Source organism: Miniopterus natalensis, chromosome 12 (genome assembly GCF_054644295.1).
Source record: "Miniopterus natalensis isolate mMinNat1 chromosome 12, mMinNat1.hap1, whole genome shotgun sequence".
Lineage (NCBI taxonomy): Eukaryota > Metazoa > Chordata > Mammalia > Chiroptera > Miniopteridae > Miniopterus > Miniopterus natalensis.
This window is the reverse complement of record NC_142092.1, coordinates 50,753,751-50,774,533: the sequence shown is the minus strand read 5'-3', so window position 1 is coordinate 50,774,533 and position 20,783 is coordinate 50,753,751. Positions and strand designations below refer to the sequence as shown.

Here is a 20,783-nt window from a genome sequence, read left to right as displayed (position 1 = left end):
GGCATCTTGTTCGTAATTCATTCACAAATATTATCGAGCACCAACCACCACGTGCTTGGCACTGTTAGTGTTGGAGATTCATGGGAGAACAGGACAGATGTGTCCCCTGCCTTCATGGCATGTATGGTCTAATGCTGAGCTCCTGGTCCCTGGCTGAGCTGAAGAATCACCTGAGGACTTTTCAATACTGATGCCTCACTGATGCCAGCCCAATCAGAGTCTCTGAGCATGAGGCCCAGGCCCCAGCATGTTTTAAAAGCTCCCAGTGATGCTGCTGTGCAGCAGGGTGGGGCTCGTGGTCTAGGGGAGAACTCTCAGACCCTGAATGCCTGCTGTCTCCATTCCGCTCTAAGCACTCCTCCAGCATTACCTGCTAAATGCCTCACCCAGCCCAGGAAGGAGGACCTCTACTACCCCCATCCAGAAGAGAAGACCAAATTGCTCTTTTAGGGCAATTTTCCCAAGATACATAGCCAATAAACAGAATTGGAATTTGAAGTCCATCTAATGTTTCCAAAGCTCAGCTCTAAAGCTACATATAAGAAACCTTCAGCATAGGTGAATTTCTTCCCCTGTCCTTCCTCCCACATCCCAGAGGATGGAAAAGACTGGCAACAAGTCTATGGTCAAGCAGCACTCGGGAACTTCAAGGTGGTGCGATGCCACCCACCTGGACATTGGAAGACGCAGTTCTAGACCCAGTTCTTCTATATTTTAGCTGTGTGACTCTTATCATGTCTCTGTTCTCTCTGAGCCTCAATCTTCCCATCTGTCATTTAAGAGAGATAGAATAGATGCTCCTGAAAGTCCAGCATTTTCTGGGTCCTCAAGGTTTCCAGGGGCTTTGATGCAACTGAGGTGTTTGGGGACCTCTGGGCCTTGTCACAAGAGAGCCCTAAGCCCTAGCTGTTCAAGGTGCATGAATGGTGAACTGTGCCTTCTCCCACAAGGAGCCACTATGCAGCTGGGACCACACTGGGTAGGAGGCTGCCTCCAAAGGGCGATTCTTAGAAATCTTGAACTTGACTGGGAACAGCCAGTCTCCCACATGCATATGCATGAGCAGCATTTTTCACATTCCACCCAACCTTCCTATGCTAATGCAGCCACACACTTATTCCTGAAAAGGTAAATGCAGACTGAGAAAGGAAAGCTTCTTATAGTCATGAGCACACACACATTTGTTCATTCAACCGGCATTTATTGAGCACCTGCTGTATGGAAGGCACTGTTCTAGGTGCTAGGGACCCCGCAGTGACAGATGAGTTTTTTCCCTCATGAAGTGGACAGTTCTAGTACAAGAGCTTTGGAGAGCAATCTTCATCTTTCAAAGGCAAAAACAAAACAACAACAAACATTAATAGCCCCTTTCACACACAAGTGCACTAGGTATCTGTAGACAGAGAAAATGCTTATACAAGAACGGGTTCTGGACCTAGCCAGTTTAGCTTAGTGGTTGGAGTGTTGGCCCTCGGACTGAAGGGTCTTGGGTTCAATTTGGGCAAAGGGCACATACTTTGGTTGCAGGCTCCATCCCCAGCCCCTGTCAGGGTGCGTGTGGGAGGCAACCAATCGATGTGTCTCTCTCACATCAATGTTTCTCTCTCACCCTTCTATTCTCTCTGAAAAGCAATGGAAAAAATATCCTCATGAGGATTAAAAAAAAAATGGGTTCTGGCAACAGTTGCAATAATTCTGAGCCTCCCCTACAAGTTAGGGACCTCAAATTTATATATTACATCACCTCCACTAAAGCATCCTACCATCTGAGAGAGAGTGCCCTATACCTGAGGGTCTGAATCTAGCCAAAGAGCCCCCAAAGCTTGGAAATGTAATTAAAGCCTCCTGCTTTATCTTTAAAAGCACTTAAGTCATGGACTCCGCACTATAATATATGGGTGTTTTTTTTTAATATAAAAATGTTCTAAATTATTCCCCAGTTGTTACTGGACTCCCCATGTCCCAACCCCAAGTTAAAATGGATACATGAAATAAACAACGTGGCTTTGCATGCCTCATCGAGTACAGGGGTGATGCAACACGCATACCCCACCATTTCTAAGGAATTGCTCCCTTATGTAAAGACATCTAAAAACTTCCCAGCTGAGTTATTCCTCCCAAGACCTCATTCCTGTCCCTTGGTGAGAGAATTTTGCAGTGTTTATGGATATACATGCTCCCTGGAATACAGAGACACAGAGAGACAAATATCTAAAGAGATAACATCAGATCTGGACAAGCCTTAGAGCTGGTCCAACCTCTTCGCCGCACAGACAGGAAGAAGCTTTTCAAAGCCAAGGCTAACTGTAGTCTAACTGCAGAGGGCAATTCTTAGAATCCTTTCCCCATGTGGCCTTCATGACTTCCCAGCCAGGCAGCTGTGATGGCCTGGGAGGCTCTGGGTGGCCGAGGTAGGACCAGAAACTGTGTTGGCTCAGGGCTCTCATTCCAGTCTGCTTCCCTAACATTTTGCTGCAAGTCTCTGAAATACACCTCTCTGTGAAACACAAAGCTGGAGACCCTGTGCCCCACTCTGAAGCAGTTTACTCTCAGATAAGTAGAGGCAGGAACAAGGCAGGAAGCAAGACCCACAGGCCCTTAGCCAGAGCTATGAGCACAGCACTGGACCCAAGGGACAGTGGAAGCCAAGATGCTCGCCCAGGGCCAGGATCAGGAAAGCAGCTACTGAACAAAGGTTCACTTCCATCCTGGAGACCCCAGCTCCCCAGCCCCCTTCCCTCACCATGCTCAGCCCATACACAGGCTGTTGCTTCCACCCTCTCATTCTGCTCCCTCTATCTGGGACATTCCACTCCCCTTCCAACCCACCAGCCCCACCCCCTTTCCTGGCTAAATCTGTTCACCCTCCACATCTCATCTTAAATGTCACTTCTCAGGGAGACTTTCCTGACACCTCAACACAAGGTGACCAGATATGTGCTTTCCTAGCTCCTTGTACTTCTGCATAACACTTTTTCTACCATTTATAAATTTTAAAGTTTCTGTACAATCCTTTATTGAGTGGCTATGTCCCCATTAGACTGTAGGCTCCACAAGGGTGGGAACCATGCCCATCCATTCATCACTTTATGCCCAGCACATACCAAATTGCCATGTACACAGTAGGAATTAAATAAACATTTAAGTGAAAGCGAGTGAACAAATAGACACATGAAAAATGTACCAGACCATGACAGGCAGGATGGCCACGTTTGCAAGCCAGAAACTTTGGGATTAATCTTGTCCTACCCACCCACACTTGCAAAATCCTCGCTTAGCCATATTTCACTTTTCCCACATCAGACTATAAGCCTCCTATCTCCCTCCAGCTCTGTCTGACCCGATGGCCCCAGCACTTAGCCACGTGCCTGCATTTCTTGCTTCCACATGTACACACAGCCCCGGGGGCTGGGTAAGGTTCAGATTCTGATGAAGCAGATCCATAGCAGTTACTGACTGAAAGGGCAATGATTCTAAACTCTGCAAACGAATGGCATGTGCCGCCCTGCCTGTCCGCGGCAAGGTGGACTTGCAAATGAATTCTGAGCCCTGATGGAGTGAACCAGGTACAGCAATGCTGAGGGGGGCCATAGGAGGGTTCAGGGACCACATCTGTTAGCGCTGAGGTTACCATGGCCATTAACCTTTACTGAGGGTTCCCCATGTGCTCTGGGGGCATGATTTCAAGTACTCATCACAAGAACTCTGAGATGGATTAGTAAATCGTTCAAGGTCACCAGCTAATAGGTGCAAAGCCTGGAACTGAACCAGCTCTGTCTGACCCAAAGCCCTGACCCTTCGCCACCATGCCACAAAGCCTGCATGTGTTTCCCTGTTCGGCATGCACGTGTGTCCTCGGGGACCTGGGCAACATGCAGATTCTGCCGCAGCAGTTCTGGGCAGGACCTGGGACCTGCGCTTCTAACAAGCTCCTGGGTGACACAGGTGCTGCTGGTGCGGGGACCACACTTTAAGCAGCAAGTCTCTAAAGGAGAAAAGGTGAAAGAGGACTTCAAGAGCGCAGGGAGAGTATTCCAGACTGTGGGGCGGCACTAGCAAAGGCTGGGGGAGAGAACGTGCTTGTTAAAGTCGGAGACCAGCAAGGAGTCAGCCTGGCTAGAGCCAGAGCACAGGGAGCAGTGTGAGGGGAGAAGGGGCCTCGAGCTCCAGCCCAGGGCGGGGTTTGTCCGCTATAAAGAGACACGTAAGCGGGTTTTAAGAGAAGACGTAACATGTTGGGACCTGCGTTTTGATGAGTGTCCTGCAGGGAGAAGATATGCTACAGTCAGAGAGAGGGGAAGCCCTATCCCAAGGGAGTTGCTGTGACAATCCATTAGTGAGCATGACACAGGGCTGGGCAAAAGGATGGGAGGGACAGACAGGACGCCAAAGACACAGCAGCAGCAGAATCGATGCCTTTGTAACAGCTACAGTTCGCTTTCCAGGTGCTAAACATTTCCCAGCCACTCATGCAGTAGAGCAACAGCGCAGAGATTACAAAAGCTAATGGCAGAGAAACTTGGGTGCATACAATTCCAGTGACAGCTCAAATAGAATTATGGACTCTTAGAAAGGGGGTCCACCCACCACTTCTCCCAGTCCAGCCAGTCTCCATGGTGAGCCCGCATTTCCTCTTTGGGGATTAAGTATGTGAGTCCAAGAGTGGAAGTGACTTTGTCAAGCTCCCATGGCCGAGCCCACAACCGAGGAATCCTATCTACGGTATAGTGACGTAGGTTAGTGCTGTGCATTTTAGAGAACACCCCCCAGAAGAGAAAATAAAGACATCAGCTGTAATCTGATATCAGCCCACACCTGCAAATACTAAGCAAGCAAAACCATTCTATTTCTTAAACTAGAAGCTCATATCCTAAAAGAGGAGGGGTAGCCCCTAAAAAGGAGCCATCTACTCCAGACAGTTTAGCCTGAAGTAAAATTAGAAAATGTGTCACATGGAAAAACTCTGCAGTGAGAAATGGGTCCCCCCCCCCTTTTTATTTCTGTGGGAGAATGAACAATTTGGCATTTTAACTAGACAGAGGGAGAGAGCATCTGTGGTCTCTGTTTTGTACCAAATACACACAGTTGTTGGACACAGTTTTGAATCCTGACCGGTGCAATGGGATGTCAGTGCAGGATCTGAACAGGGCTGAACACTGCTAAACTGAATCGCTTCTCCCAACTGCCACCAAGTTTGGCCAAACTGAACTCAGGTGTCTTAGAATGTTCATGCTGACAGTGCTTTTAGAGTTTACCTGTCCAACCTCTTCATTTCTCAGATGAGGAAACTGAGGACCAAAGAAAGACAGAGATTTGCCCAAGACAAAAGAAGAACAGAGGAATGTCAAAGCTGCGCCTCCACTGGATTATTCATTCAACAAGCATTGCTAGAGTACCTGCCAGGGCCAGGCACGGTGCTAGGTGCTGGGGATACATGGAAAAACAACCCCACTCTGGATTCTTGGCGGAGGAGGCCCTCCACGCATTCCAGCCACTCTGAGCTGAGTGGTTTGAGATCAGGCTGTGAGGAAGGATATTCTGGGAGATGAGGCCAGCATAGCACATTGGTGGTCTTCAGAGGGTCCCGAATGTCATGCTAAGGAGTATTATAATCCTTTTGTATGGCTGCTATCAACATAAATTTATTACCTTATGGTTCTGCAGGTTAGAGGTCCAGCACAGGTCTTATTGTGCTCCTTCCTGGAAGCTTTAAGGGAAAGCTTCCCTTAAAGCTTGCTTTTTCCAGCTTCTAGAGGCCACCCACATTCCTTGGCTTAGGGTCCCTTCCTCCATCTTCAACACCAGCAAAGAAGGATGCTCAAGTGCTCTCACGCTGCATCACGCTGGCTTCCTCTCCTATTTCCCTCTTCCACTGTTAAGGATTTTTGTGATTACACTGGGCCTACCTGGGTAATCTGGGATCTTCACCCTCTTTTAACTTGAGCAGATTATCAATATTAATTCTATCTGCAGCCCTAATTCCCTTTTGCCATGTAAGCTAACATAGTCACAGGTTCTGGGGATTAAGCTGTAGACACCTTTGGAGGTCTACTGCTCTGCTTACTATAGGTGGTAAGTGTGGGAAGATGACAGAGCTCTAAGAAGGAATGACATCATCAGGGTTGGTTTTGCAGTGCTGTTCAAACTTTAATGTGCACGTGAACCACCAGGGATCTTGTTAAAATGCAGATTCTAATGTATTGGGTCTGTGGGTGGGACTAGAGATTCTGCATTTCTACTAAGTTGCCAGATGGTGCTGATGCTGCTGGTTGGTGGACCACATTTGAGTGGCAAGAATATAGATGATTACCATGGCTGCAATGTGGGGGATGGGGTATAGGGTGGTGAGAATGGAGTCCGGGAGACAGACCAACCTGTGTGCTGAAAATAAAGACACAACTCGCTGCCATTAAGACTGTGTGGCTGGAAGGGGAGAAGCAGCTGGCTGATCCAACTTCAGATGGAGTTCTGTGTGTGACACTGTTGAAACCACAGTAATTTAGGTTCCGTTTGTCCAACTTTTGACCTCTCCGCGCCTCTGTTCTATGGATTGGAATGGATATAACTTTCCAACACCGGGAAAGCATATGTCCGTTGTTCTTCCATGACACGTACTCTATCCCCAACGTATATGTTACATCCAGCCCCGCTCTGACCTCTCCACCAGCCCGTGCAGTGATGGCTGCGGGTGGTCTTCCAGCAGGGCTGGAGGCACACAGACTTTGCTGTGGTCAAGGGTTCATAATGCTGGGTTTTCACTAAGATCTCCACAGTCTCCAGCTTTGAATGATTCATTCATTAATGTATTCAAATGCTCATTGTGTCCGTGTAATGCCATGTCAGATGTTAAGGGAGCATGGATAAATATAATAGGGTTCCTGCCCACAAGGAACCCACAGTGATGTGGGAGCAGGGGAGGAAGGAGCTATTGAACTGGTCACCGAGTACAGGCCTGATGCTTATCCCATTACTCCTCACGGGAGGAATGGTTATGCCTTGCTACAGATAAGGGAGATAGGGAAGGAGAGGTAATGGCCCCAGGTCACTCAACAGGAAGGAGCAGAGCTGAGATTTGGACCCAGGAGACCTGGGATCCCAGAGCTCATGCGCATGAGCTATGCCCCCTGAAGCTCCCTTGGGTCCAGTGCTAGCTCTGCCACGCACCTGTGTGGCAGCCATGAGCAGGGACTTTTCTCTTTGGGATCCAGGACTGCTACCTTTGAAAGGAAGCTATTGGCCTGCATCAGTTGCCCGCAACCATGGCTGCGCCTTGAGAAGCACAGTAGGAGCTTTAAAAGCCTGTCGTCACCCCAGGTGGATTGATTAAGAATCCTGGAAGTGAGGGACGACTGAGCATCAGGATCCTTTTGAACCCAAGGTGACTCTACAGTGCAGACAGGGTTGAGAACCACCGAGGTCCTCGTGACCTGAGCTTTACCTTCTAATTTCCTGAGAAACCTTCTCCTCTCATTGCCCTTACCACAAGGCACATGCAAAATGGATGAATAAATTGGGGTCGGGGGAGAGAAGGGAGGAAGGAAACCCCAGCTCCACTCACTAAGGAGCAGTATTGTTGGCACATCTCTCCAGCTGTTATTTCCTCCTTTCAAATTAGAGACATGGCAACAGTGGACAGAGACCAGGTGAGCGAGGCACACTCTCATGTGCTGTTGCGGGGAGTGTGACTTACCACCGCCTTTCCAAAGAATGCAGCAAAAGCCTTCAACCTGGGCATGAATGAGACCCAACAATTTGTTTTAGGAATTTGGGCTAGGAAATAATCACAGAAGTGGTCAAATACAGAGCTACAAGAAAAGGATCATCACAGTAGTGTTTTTATAATAGTCTACAACTGGAAACACCCTAAAGGCCTAAAAGGGAACTAGTTTAATTATGCGATGTCCACATAATGAAATACTATTTCAAGTACAAAAGATCTTAGGGAAGACTGTTTAATGTTCCAGGGGAAGTGCCTAGATGGTTGTTAAAAGGGGAAAAGTCAAGCCACAAAATACAATGTACAGAATGACCTATTCATATCATAATATACATGCATATTTAGGCATGGAAAAGAAACTTGAAAGATAGCCCACCAAATGTAAGCAGAGTTTATCTCTGAGTCTTGAGATAACATGTGATCTTTATAAACTCCATATCCACCCCCCCCCCCAGGTTTTTACAATGACTATTATTAATATTGTTGAAAAAATAAATCTCTTTCAAAGTTTGCTTACTTCCCTCTGCTACGCCCATCTGCCAGTGGAAATGGGCATCCCTACTTTGGTAGTGCAGAGGCTTGCCTGCACCTGTATTAGGACACTCAAGATAAGCTCCTTAGCATTCAAGCCAGCTGCCACACACTGGTCTTGGCTACTGGTGCTGAGTGTCTCCAGGATGGGCACTGTGTCCAATGCAGCCCTTAAGCCACTCTACCACCCATCCCAGGGGGCCTCAGAGAGTGTAGGCAGCTGGGAAATACAGGAAGAAGACAAAAATCTATAACAGTAGCCAAAACACACATGGCAGACAGTTTTGAAGATTTCAGCAGATGTTCACTTTGGGAGGAATCTAGTTGCATAAGACCTCCTAGTGGTGGAAGGGGCTTTTGAGCTGGGACCCACTTGAGTCTCTCGGTTATGGGATGAGTGACTCCTGGAGAGACCTAAGACAGGGCTCCTCCCTGCAAGCCAGACTCGAGCCAAGCTCCCCAAACCCTGGAAGGGACTCCCCCAGTACCTGAAGTCAAGGGTCCTGATGTCTCTCTCAAGTGACAAGGACCCTCAGAACAGTTTTCTGCCCTGTCCAGTCCTTTAAGTTACTCATGGCATGCAACAAGTGTGAAATGATATGGATTGGATTAAATTGGGTTAGTTTGGGTTGAGTTGAGTTGAATTCTGTTGAGGATAAGGATAGGGTTGCACTGGCTAGGTGACCCAAGTCTCATGTCTCCCTCATTAGATCTTGCCCGGGAAGAGGTCTGGACCTTCTCCCAGGTTCTGCTCTAACCCAACACCTTTTCTGTCTCAAGCTGGAGTGGAGCACAGGCAAACCTGCCTCCTCCCAACACCTCTGACTCATCTCAGCTGCTCTGTGTGTACAGCAATAGCTCAGACACCCAAACCTGCTGCTCTGACTTTGAAGCCTTAGTTGCTCACTTGCTCTCTTCACTGCACATTAATGTCTTTGACTGAATCTTATTGTAAGATTGCCTCCCATTTTATAACCTTCACCTGCCCACTACCACTGCGACGACACTCCCAGTATCCAAGCATATCAGGAGGCGATTAGGCGATAAATCAATCTATAATGAAGAATTTATAGCTTAATGAAGAAGGCAGGGTTGAATTTCCTTGCCAGATCTTAAAGCATTACAAAGCAACAATGGTCAGACCATGTGGATTTAAAAAACACAACACATGCATATGCACGAGAAAGCGGACAGTAGCATAGTTTCCAGGAAAAAAAAAAAATCTATCATTAAAAGAAAAAAAATTTACATGATAACCAGAAAAAAAAAAAAAGATGGAGAAACGTCTCACACTTTAATTAGTATTTGGGGGAATCCAGTGTGCTGCTTTGGAAAAGAGCTGCCTTCAAACTACACCCTCATCTATGGTCCATTCTAAATGGGTCAAGCTGCAGGCATTAAAAGAAAATGGGAAAACAAGCTCATCCATTTAGCTAGCAGAGAAAATATAAATACACAACTTTGGGCCTGACCGAGCATAGCTCAGCGGTTCAGCATCGACCTAGGATCCAGGAGATTGCAGTTTGATTCCCGGTCAGGGCACATGCCTGGGTTATGGGCTAGGCAGCCAATCAATGACTCTCTCATCGTTGATGTTTCTACCTCTCTCTCTCCCCCTCCTTTCCTCTCTCTGAAATCAATAAAGATATGTTTAAAAAATAAATAAATAAAATAAATAAATAAATATACAACTTTGGCAAAACAGAGGCTATCAGTAATAAGTGGAGATAAGCTAGAAAAATTGTTTATATAATTAGATGGAATGGGAAAAAAAGAGTAAAATAACAGCAGTGCAAACTTGAACCTAACTAGTTATGAAGGTTATTGAAGAAAAGATATACTAAAAACTCAGTAATGTACTTGATTGTTCAGTCATGGTCACCCACAGCTGGCAGAGCTGTAGAAGAATCAGGATTACTTACATGCCACAGAGGACGTGGTAAGTTGATGACTCTCTCTAGACCACAGGCTAGACCTGCCCATTCACTCCTTTGATTCACTGAGAGTTTGTTGGGCACCCACTCTGCCAGGCCCTGTGCTAGGTCCTGGGATTCAGAGTTGGACAAGACCCAGTCCCTGCCTCATAGAACTTCCCATGTAGTAGGGGAGACAGACAAGTAATCAAAGGTCACAGTCTAGTCTGCAAAGCCCTGTGACTAAGAGATGAGCCCAGAGGAGAGACCCAACATGCTTGGCAGACCAGGAGGGCTTCCCAGAAAGGAACCTTAAAGGATGAATAGGGTTTGCCAGGTGGACAAGGGGAAAGGCATTCTCCTAAAGGGACCAGCCTGTGCAAAGACACAGGGGTGGGGCATGGCATACCTCATTCAGAAATCTACCAGTGGTTCAGTGTGAGCTCGAGTCAAGAGGTGCTCCGTGTGAGTGGAGACCAGGAGTCAGGCAGAGAGAGGCCAGACCACAAAGGGCCTGCTGGGGTAAGGAGCATGACTCCATCCTAGATACAGTGAGAACACAACAAGAGCAATTAAACTAGTGGTACAATTAAATGTGTTTCTAAGAAAAATCCATCTAAATACACAAGAATTACCCACTTAGTTCTGTTTGTGATGGGCGAGTCTGTTTGGGAGAATCTAGTCAAAGGAAATAACCAAGAGGTTATTTTGGTTATAACCAAAAAGAAAACAAAGGCCATTTATCTGAAGATGTTCCCAACAGTGTGGTTTATCATAATAACAAAATGGCCGAAGTCCAAGTGACCAACTCTAGACAAATGAGGCATGACCTACACCCTCAAGGTGCTCCCATGGGAAATAAAGATGAATAAGCATATTGATAGTATAGAGCGGAACAGTGGCTGGGAACTGAAGAGAGAGATGAAGGGCTGTAGGTGTGCAGTGATGAGAAAGCTCCACTGGAGAGATCCAAGGAAGGCATCCTGGAAGAGGTGCCATTTAAGCTTGTAGGTAGGATTAGACCTTAAGGAGAAAGGGAATGTGAGAAAGTGCACTCTAGACAAGGAGATTAGTTCACATCTGTGCAAAGTCAAGGAGACCGCAAAATTCCAGCTATACATGAGGAGCTGGGAGTGGTTCAGTGCATCAGGGATTTTCAGCCTTCACTCTGCTGTAAAACACACAAGTGGGGCCTAAGGCTACCACAGGAATCCCCAACTTCAGACTAAACCAAAAAATTCAGCCAGTAATTAAAACACTGTAATCATTTATATTCATCACAACTTCTAATGGTATGTGAGCAACAGTAACTCATTATAGGCCTGGGTATAGGCAAGGTAGGGGGCCAATGCTGCAAAATCTCAGGTGTGACTCTTACTTCTTTCTTACTCAGGAAAGCACATAAGACTGCCAGTGAGCAAGAGTGAGATATTTAGAGGGAAAACCTGAACCTGCTCTGATGTGTTTTCAGAATTTCTCCAAAGAAGATCTACAGATGACCGACAAGCACATGAAATGATGCTCAATGTTATTAGTAGTTAGGGAAATGCAAATCCAAACCACGAGATACCATTTCACACCCACTAAGATTGCTGTAATTTAAAAAATGAAAAATTACAAGTGTTGGCAAGAATATGGAAAAATCAGAACCCTTGTACACTGCTGGTAAGACTGTAAAGTGGTGCAGCTACTGTGGAAAATAGTTTGGGAATTCCTCAAAAAGTTAAGCATGGCATTACCTTATGACTCAGCAATTCCCCTTCTAGCTACATACGCAAAATAATTAAAAACAAGTATTCAAATCCTTGCATACAGGTATTTGTAATAACACTATTCATAAGAGCCAAAGGGTAAAAACAACCCAAATATCCCCATGAGTGTTAGAATGAACACAACAATGTGGTATATCCATACAAAGGAATATTATTCAACCATAAAAAAGAATGAAGTACTGACACATGCTACAACATGATGAACCTCATGCTAAGTAAAAGAAGCCAGACACAAGGTATAAATCCATGTATGTGAAATTTCCAGAATAGGCAAATCCATAGAGACAGAAAGCAATTTAGTGGTTGCCAGGGGTGGGTGAGGTACGAATGGGGGGAATTGGGAGTGACTGCTTAATGGAATTAAGGTTTTCTTTTAGAGTGACGAAAATGTTTGAGAAGTAGATAAAAGCAATGGCTGCAAAAGATTGTAAATGTACTAAATGCCATTGAATTGCACACATGAAGATGGCTAGTTCTATGTTATGTGAATTTTACCTCAAAAAAGTAAATCAGGGTATCCAAATGTCCAATGAACATATGAAAAGTTAATCAACTTAATAATCAGGAAAATATTAATTCAGACAACAGTAAGATTCTATTAGGTGCTCATTACAAAGGCTGAAATTAAGCCCAGTGACAAGACCAAGTGCTGGGGAGGATGCTGAAAAATGGGGACTCTCATACCAAGTTGGTGGCTGTGTACCTTTGAGCAACCACAGTGGAAGACATGCTGTTCATTCGTGCATTGTCTGTTTGGTTGGAGGATTTGCATACCCTGTTAGCCAGCACTTTACTCTTAGACATAGAACCAACAGAAATGTGTGTGCATGTGCACCAAGAGACATGTACAAGAATGTTCACAGACACACTACTATATCAGCCCAAAATGGAAAAAAATATTGTTGAAAAAAATGGATAAGCAATACACATGATATTAATACAGTGGAATATTATACAGCAATGACGATGGATTAACTACAGCCACATGCAACGGCAAAAATGAATCTTAAAAACTTAATATTCAGTGAAAAAAGCCAGACACCAAGGAAGATATCTTACATGTATAAAATTCAAAATCAAGTAAAATGGAACTTTAGAATTTGGGGGATACATACTTGGGTACTAAAGTTCTTTTTAAAAAGTAAGGAAGTGCTCAGTATGAAATCAAAGCGATGGTTGCCTCTGAGGTGAGGAGGGAATCACAGTCAAAGGGCACAAAGGAGCTTCTGGAGGCTATGCTATTTCTTCACTGGGGTTATGTGGATGTTTATACTGTGAGAAACCATTGGGCTGTACTTTTTTTAAATCCTCACCCAAGGATATGTGTAATGATTTTAGAGAGAGGAGAAGGGGGAGAGAGAGAGAAGCACCGATGTGAAAGAGAAACATCGATGGGTTGCCTCCTGTTCGCACCTTGACCAGGGATCAAATCCACAGCCTAGGTATGGGCCCTGACCAGGAATCGAATCCACAACCTTTTGGTGTACAGGCCAATGTTCCAACCGAGTCACCCAGCCAGAGCAGACTGTACTTTTTGTGTGTACTTTTCTGAATGGATATTATAGTTCACAATCAAATACTTTAAAGGAAAGTATATAATTTGCATATATCAGCATTTTATTTTCTGGAACAAATTACTTGTGACACTATAGTCCCTGTCCCCACAACAACCTCATCTTCTAAATTAGCACGTATTCCAATGACACTGTGACTTTACTTTCAGCCAGGATCCCCTTAGGGACACAAGGATGAATGCGAGAGGGCAAAGGCCCCTTTGACAAGGGTCTCTTTAAACAGGGTGGCCCAGGAAACCCTGAGGGGCTGAGAAGCCTTGGGACTTAGGGGCTCACTTTCCTTATCTGAGGAACAGAGACAGTAACAGTCCCTGACCCCACCTCCTGGAGTAATCGTGAGGACTGGATGAATGAAGTAAGGATGTGTTCACGGTTATAAGTGTGAGCTGAATGGAACTGCACGCAAAATTTGTTTTGCAGGAGGATATTTCACGTTTCTAGGAAGATTCTCTTCAGAGTCCCAAAGGGACACTGAATATCCATCATTGCAAACGGCCCTACCCAGGCGCTTTCCGCTCCTGAGGTTTCCTGGCACTCCCTTTTTACATTATGGATGAGACCAGGACTTACCTCTGTGTTAGAAACCACGGCCCTGACCTGACTTCCAGGGATCCAGCCTACAAGCGCAGGAGGAGGGAAGAGAACACCAGTGTCTCTCCCTAGAACCTTCTTCCTTTTGGGGGCGAGGGTAGCAGCAAAGTTCACCAAAGACCACAGAACCTGAAGCTGCCCCTGCTGCTGCGTTGGCGGTAACCTATATCACAGGCAAAACTGCAACGTTCCAGCATGGGCCATGGTGCCGAGAGGCCAAAACTGTGCTGCAGCTGCCCTTTGATCTGCAAGAAATGCCAGGCTGGACACTCTGGCAGGAAAAGCTGTCATCACGTTTGGGCCTCCCTCCCAAGGAGACAATGGTCTGGGCTGTCCCAGGCTTCCTCCGGCACGCAGAGAGTTAACCAAGGCCACCCATTCAGTCCCCAGTTTCCTACATGGAGACCTGTCCCACCCCCCACACCTCTACTGAGGCTGTGTACTAGTCTCCTAAATCCAAAAGGGGCCGAAGGCTGCTGTTGGAGCGCACAGCTCTCTCACCAAGCTGCAGGGAGGAAGGGTGGGGCACCGAGGGACCGGAGCCTGCAGATCTGGGCTCGAGTCTGCCTTCGGACTGGCCACTTCCTAAGCCTCTCTCACCCCCGGCGTCCTCTTCTGTGAAAGCGCCCGACGGCTCTCTAACACGGCTATTGCAAAGCTCAAGCCACAGTTCCTATCGCTTTTCTGCCTAGTACGCGCCAGCGTGTGGAAAGCATGCTGTTTCTAACATCTCTTAATCTTCACAGCGTCCGTAGGAGATAAGATGGTTTAATTAGTCCCCTTTTTCGAATGAAGAAACTGAGGCCCAGAGAGGTGAAATCCATTGCCCAAGGTCACCCAACCCGGGCACAATTCAAACCCAAGCTGCCTGAAACAACTTAACAGATCTATTTTAACTAATACCCCACTGTTCATCCCACCGCCCCTGGGTCCAGGTGGGGAGAGAGAGCCTTGAGGAACAGAAGGGACCAGATCCCCCGGCACCCAGCCCTTAGCTCTTTCCCGTCACTCAGGAGCCGCTGCCCCAAGGATGCGACTCCCGGGTAACTCAGCGCTAAGTTAGGCGTCAGGGCAATTCGGTCCCGTTACTTCTTTCCCGGGAAAGGCGCCAGGCGCCTCTGCCGGCGGCAGCGCCTCCGCACCTGTGCACCGGGAGGGCCCCGCACCTGCGCTCCCCACGCGCCGGGCCGCGGGCGCGAGCTGGGCGCGGGCGCTGCGTGCCGCTCACCGCCCCCTGGAGACCCCGGGGCCGTGGCGGTGCTGCCAAAGCCCCTCTCTGCGCAGACGGGAGGGCCCCCGCCTAGCTTAGATGCCCTGGTGTCCAGAGAGCGCTCCGCCCGCCCGCCCCGGGAACCCCCGGCACCCCCGGCACGGCCCCGCGCGCGGAGCGCCCGCGACTCCCTTTTATGTCCAGGAATGAGGCCCGCGCTGCAGCCGCGCCCGCCGCCCGCCCCAGCCCCCGGGCGGAGCAGCAGCGCCCCCGGGCCGCGTGGCTCACCTGTCCCGGCGCGGGTCCGGAGCACGGCGGAGAGCAGCGCGGAGAGCCTCAGCAGCCGCAGCAGGCACCAGCGCCGCCCGCTGCCCCTGCAAGACGCGGCCGGTGAGAGGAGGCGAGGGGGCGCGAGGGGCCGGAGAGCCGGGCACCGCGACGCGAGCCTTACCTGGGCGCCATCTCGAGGGTCCGCCGAGCCCGAGCGCCGAGCCGCCGAGCGCCGCGCCCGCGCCCGCCTGCGGGAACAAAGGCGGCTGGCAGCGGCCGGCTGGGCCGCGCCTGAGTCACCGCGCCCTGAAACCCGACTCCGCCGCGCCCACCTCGGGCAGCGGCGGCACGCTCCCACCCCGGGAGCTCCCCACGCCCCTTTCCCCCGACCGACTCGCGCTCCCCAGCCTCCGCTTCCACCCCGAGCGGCCTTAAGTAACCTTCCAGAAAAGCCCCGAGCCCGCGCTCGCCCGGAAAAGCGGACGGCCTCCCTCCCGCGCCTCCCGTCTGTCCGCGTCCCGGCTGCACCACCGACAAAGCGCTCTCCGTTCGCCAGTCAGTGGAATCCTCGCGAACCACTGTAATTTTGGCCAAGGAAACAGGCTCAGAGAGGTGGCGCCGATGTCCCAAGATCACACAGCTGGACCGAGCTCTTGGCTGCTGTGCCCCCGCCCTGCTCGCGGGACCCGGGGACCTACCTGAAGGCCCCGGAGTGACCCAGGGTGGGCGGTATAATGGATACGCATAACTACACGCAGCGAAGCTAATCCTAATAAAAGTTGTAAATGTGTCTAATATTCCAGGATTTCCCTCTCTGGACCTTGCCTGTACCCACACCCGCAAGTATAACCTCACAGGAGGGCAAGGGTTTATATTTGTTTTCTTCTCTGCCTAAATAGTCCCTGATAGTAGAAGATGCCAATACATTGGGTAAACAAAGAGACACAGTCTTAGGTAAGACATCACTCCAGGCTCTGTGATGAGATGAAGAAATGAACCAGTCTCAACCTCCCAAAGCCCTCCATGGTGTGTGGCCAGGAGGGAGGGCACAGGGCAGACTATCCCACTTGTACAAAGCTTAGCTCAAGGCCTGGCACTGGTGAACCCCTCAAATGGTAGCTTTTATTGTGGTGATTACCACCAGGCACAGTAGTGTAAGATCTTCCGCGGAGAGGAAGCACCACAGAAGTCGGCTGAGACCTGGACAGTTCTGAAGTCAGGCAAGCCCCAGGGGCCTTTCTTCCTGAATGCACCAAGTAGCCATGGAGGGCTCTGTGGTCAGTTCCTGGCTTTCATTTGGTACCCCATCCTGGAGGGAGAGTCACTACCTGCCAAGTGAAAGATAATTTGAATTAGCCCCACAGAGGAGATGGGATGGGCATAACATGTATTGAGCGCTGATTGTGTCCTACGCAAGTGCAAGATGCTTTGCCTGTGTTATCTCATTTAATCCCAACAGCCCTGGAAAGCTGGTACTGTAGTGATCTTCATTTTACAGATGAGGAAGCTGAGGTTTAAAATGTGCTCAGGCTAGTGCACAACAGGTGTCAACACACATGCTCTTTGCCACTCATACTACCTGTCCATGAACAAAAGATTAGACCCACTCCCTACCACCAAGGACAAAATTGCACTGGAGACGAAGAACGCTCAGGCATGAAATGGTTAACACCAACCCAGGCAGTGAGGACTGGAAGGGAGCTCTGGCCTAGGGGTCAGGGGTCTGCATTCCAGTTCAGTTCTGGCCCTGGCTGTAGAGAGAAGTTGGGCAAATGCTGCCCTTGTCTAGACTTTTCTTTCTTCATCTGCATCCTGACCTGGCCGGTGGTTGTGAGTCTCTGTGAAGTAACTTGCATGTCACTGTGCTCTGTCCCCATAAACCTTTGTGCAGACCGAGGATCGGGACTGGGATTAATGCAAGCAGTGTTTGGAAAAGGAAGAAATTGGTGTGGCTTGGAGAAGGCAGAATAGGCTTCGAGATGGGAGTGAAGTTAATCCAGGTTCTGGGGTCTGCCGAGAGTTTGGGGGCAAAGAGGGGAAGGGGAAGGCACTACTCAGAGTAACACACATGCAAATAGTAAGTGGAAAAGAACTCCTTGGGCTGGAGAGGGGACCAGTGGGCAGGGCGGCGCTGGAGTGCTAAGCCCTTGAAAGGCAGGCTGATTGATGAGCATGCATGAGGCCATGAAGTCCATGTGGAATCACTGGTGTTCCCTGAGCATTTTGGAATCCCAGAGCATTTACTGTGGACAAAGTCCTGAAGCCCCAAGAAACCTGATCCAGCCATCTCTCTTCTGTCCCCATTTTATTGATAAAAAAACAGACCCAGAGGGAACATTTTACCAAGTCACCTACCCAGTGAGTGACAGATTGACAAATTCCAGAGGGAGACAAGCAAGAGAAGGAGGGAATGGGCAAGGTCTTCAGGTGTTGTAGAGTTCATATAGTCAGAAGATCCTCAAGGTGATGAATTCCTTATCATTGCAGAGACAGGCCCTTTAACAAACAAGAGGTTGTAGAGAAGGTAGGAATTATGAGTGTGGGCTCTGGGGTCACACTGCCTGGTGAATCCTTATGAGCTATATAAAATGTAGGAAAATCTGTAAAATGAGGGCGACAATGGTTCCTTCTTCCCAAGTTGTTGGGAGGAAGCAAGGTGTTACTGAGATATAAAGCATTTATCAGAGTGTCTGGTACAAGACAACGCTCAATGGATGTTCGCTTTTGTTATTGGCAGTGGTGATATTCTATTAGGGAATGTGACTGGCAAGAGGGAGTCAAGACCCCAGCCCCAGCCCTGCAGGGGGATTGAGGCACCAGCAGCCAAAGCAGCCATAGAGCTGGGATGGCCTCGTGTGGAACTAACACACAGGCAAAAGACATTCTAACAAAATTGGCCTCTTCAGGTGTGTTTGTTAATCTGTTCATACTCTCTATGAATATGAATTCTCTCCCACTTGCAGCCATTCTGTGCTGGACATACCTAATTTTATTATAAATTACTAACCATAGGGAATTTACGTTCTTAGTTCTATATTTACCTGTTGCTTATAAAGTACCTTATCAACTGGGAATATAATTGACTTCTTAGAACTATATTTCTATATTGCTTAAAAAGAGCCATATCCACCACAATTATATAATAGTTCTATAATCGTGTTTGACAGTTAAAACCAGAGATTGTGAACTGGTAGCCAGGGGTTCACTTTGGCCTGCAGATATGTTTTGTTCAGCTTGCCTGGTAACAGCCTCTAAACTAAATTAGTTAGCAATATTTGATAAAATTTAGATTTCTGGATTCTTTTTAAATTTTTGGAAAACCTGACAACATGGGACCTATATTCCCTGCCACAACAATTGATTGGCATTGAAAAGGGGCTGCTGCCTTCAGTTAAGGCAATGGTCTCCAATTTGCCATTATCCCCACCACTCCTTATTGTTCCCCAACACCAAGACTAAGAAGCATTTGTCATCTATCATCACACATGCATTCTGCCTTCTTTTACAAAAGAAGAGAAAAGTGGGATAGGTTGAGTGCTCATGTCTCTGTTAAAAATGGGTAAAAAGATAGATAATAGATAGATAGAGATATATAGATAGATGATAGATGATAGATGATAGATGATAGATAGATAGATGATAGATGATAGACAGATGATGATAGATAGATAGATGATAGATAGATGATAGATAGATAGATAGATAGATAGATAGATAGATAGATAGATAGATGATAGATAGATAGATAGATAGATAGATAGATAGATAGATAGATAGATGATAGATAGATAGATGATAGATAGATAGATGATAGATAGATGGATGAGCGGGCGAGCCATGTTTCAAGAAAGAGTAGCCCAGCCGGGCGTGGCTCAGCGGTTAAGCGTCGACCTAGGATCCAGGCGATCGGGGTTCGATTCCTGGTCAGGGCACATGCCCGGGTTGTGGGCTAGGCAGCCGATCAATGACTCTCTCATCATTGATGTTTCTATCTTTCTCTCTCCCTCTCCCTCTCCCTTCCTCTCTCTGAAATCAGTAAAGATATTTTTTTTTTAAAAAAAGAGTAGAACATATCTCTACATGTTGAATATACAAATAACGCATATCTATCTTGAAAAAAATGAAACTCACTTGCCATTATGCAACAAGCCTGGCCCCCCTAGTTATATACGTTACCTGAAGGATGAAAGCGTAGCTTTATTATGATTGGTGGGCTTAATTGTGGTCTAGTTCATTAGACCAAGATACATATGCATAAGGCAGCAGGTTCCTTTACTACTTCGGCAGGGAGATCCTATGTGCACATTTCATATTTTGTTGGTTCTCTGTAAGTATCCAATAATATCCAATTCACTGAGATCTAAAGATGAAAATCCCCAAAGTACATTTCTCCCCTACAAATAACTGGAAATAGATGCACATTAATATTGTTAATTTTGTACCTACTTCACCGCGGCAGTAAGGCCATGTACACAGGAAATAGGGGTCTCATTTTGGAGTTGGGCCTGGAGGTGGCAACTGTGACCTCAGACTGATGGAGGCCAGGGAGGGCGTCCCGCCTGTAAGCTGGAGGGTATCCAAGTGGCCCAGCGCAGGTGTGGGAGGGATGGGGGCAAGATGCCAAACCAGGCATTTTGCCTTCAACCAGACATGTTTTGACAGTTTAAGCGATTTCCTTCCATTCAATATGAAGCTGTAGAAATAGCCAAGAGGAAGCTTCATGTCATACCCGAGCCAGTCTAAATTGTTTACTGTGGCTTCAGTACAGTTTGTGAGATGGGCACGTTTGGAGACATGCGGATCTTCTGTCCTGTTCCAGAATTCAGCTAAATTAATGGTCTGTTCCATTTCCTATAACCCATCCAGTGTCCCAGAAAACTCAGTCTCCAAAAGCATTCTCCAGACTGTTTCAAGGAGCTGGAAGGAGCACAGAAATCAGTGAGAAGCATTCCAAATTTTGGTTGGGGAACAAGTTACCAGGCATATGGTGCACGTCTTTCTGAACCTGTTTAGTGCAGCTGGTTAAGTCTGTCCTGCTTTCCCTGCTCTTGAAATAAGATGAGGATTCAAGCTTTAGATGCCTCCTGGGAAGTTTCCAGTTATTTGTCTTGGATGCTGGCCAGGGACCTGAAAGACAAGGATGGATGATGGAGGACAGGAGACCTAGGGAAGTGTTATGCTTATTGACCTACGAGAATAAGCACA

General features: G+C 47.5%; 1 protein-coding gene across 1 annotated transcript in view; it reads right to left on the bottom strand.

Annotated features, from left to right (window-relative positions):
* The window catches only part of COL15A1 (collagen type XV alpha 1 chain), a 93,640-nt gene extending 77,789 nt beyond the window's left edge, over positions 1-15,851 (bottom strand). The window contains exons 1-2 of the mRNA XM_087822784.1: positions 15,760-15,851; positions 15,597-15,682 (exon numbers count right to left, since the gene is read on the bottom strand). Of these exons, the coding sequence (XP_087678910.1) occupies positions 15,597-15,682; positions 15,760-15,770 (97 nt within the window). The 5' untranslated portion in view covers positions 15,771-15,851. The remainder of the gene's footprint in view (positions 1-15,596; positions 15,683-15,759) is intronic.
* Between the last annotated feature and the right edge of the window lie 4,932 nt (positions 15,852-20,783).